This window comes from Sapajus apella, unplaced genomic scaffold (assembly GCF_009761245.1).
Source record: "Sapajus apella isolate SASKATOON/1434 unplaced genomic scaffold, GSC_monkey_1.0 scaffold84, whole genome shotgun sequence".
NCBI lineage: Eukaryota > Metazoa > Chordata > Mammalia > Primates > Cebidae > Sapajus > Sapajus apella.
In genome coordinates, this window is record NW_022437024.1 from 8995614 (window position 1) to 8996668 (window position 1055).

Genomic DNA, 1055 nt, shown 5'->3' on the forward strand with positions numbered 1-1055 from the left:
CACTCAGATCTTTTCTTAGAGATTCACAAAATGATATATTTTCTTGTTTCTCAGGGCTCATCAACATACCAGCAGTGGCCCTTGGAATATTCTCTGGGGGGATAGTTATGAAAAAATTCAGAATCAGTGTGTGTGGAGCTGCAAAACTCTACTTGGGATCATCAGTCTTTGGTTACCTCCTATTCCTTTCCCTGTTTGCACTGGGCTGTGAAAATTCTGATGTGGCAGGACTAACTGTTTCTTACCAAGGGTATGTTCCCTTATTAAATAATTTGAGGATATTGTCTTGTTTAATTAAATCAATTATTGGTGGAGTTGCAAAAAATGAATTTGATTTTTAGACAAGATAACTATGGTAAGAGATTTAGTATCTTATTGTGGAATAACTGACAATACTTAGAATTGGTTATTGTCACCAAAATGTGTCATCTTTTTTTATTTTAAATGTCATATATAAATAAAAAATTGATAATCCCAAATTTTACACTAGAGAACCAACCTGATTAATTTAGAAAAACAACATGATGGTGGAAATACAAACCTTGAATCAGGTCTCTATATTTAATGAAGTGATGTATGGGCAGTTTAAACTAATTCAATTTTCCCATCTTAAAAACAGAAGTAATAACTGCCTTTTAAGTTTCTATTAGGTTTAAGCAAGTTAATGTACATGAAAGTGAATACTACTTGCCTAACACAAAATAAATGTGCCATTCATGGAAACAATTGTATTTTTCTCCTTTGGACACCTGAGTAAGGGGAGTTATCTCTATACAATCCTCCATAGTTGCTATTGTGCTTGAATCATGTAAAGTTTCTGAAAAGAAATGCCTGTCCTTCAACCTGGTGCTCCCCATAAAATTTCTCTTTAGCTGTGTGTCTTGCAATTGGTCAGGATAATATTTAGTAATGCTCTCAGACCTGCCATCTTATATGAGGTGGGTGATAATACATTGCTTGATTTCCAGAGTCTCTCTCAATACGTGGTTGGATCTTGTAGGAACTATATTGCCCACTGAATCTTTCCCATCACTCTACCCTTTTTTTTTTTTTTT

At 34.1% G+C, this 1055-nt stretch overlaps 1 protein-coding gene across 6 annotated transcripts in view; it reads left to right on the top strand.

Annotated features, from left to right (window-relative positions):
- SLCO1C1 (solute carrier organic anion transporter family member 1C1) overlaps window positions 1-1055 on the top strand; it is a 58235-nt gene that overhangs the window by 32690 nt on the left and 24490 nt on the right. For 5 of the 6 annotated variants that reach the window (XM_032253819.1, XM_032253820.1, XM_032253821.1 and 2 more), the window contains one exon: window positions 55-250. The exons of the other annotated variant lie outside the window; for it this stretch is intronic. In XM_032253819.1, coding sequence (XP_032109710.1) covers window positions 55-250 — 196 coding nt within the window. The remainder of the gene's footprint in view (window positions 1-54; window positions 251-1055) is intronic. 6 annotated transcript variants of the gene reach the window in all.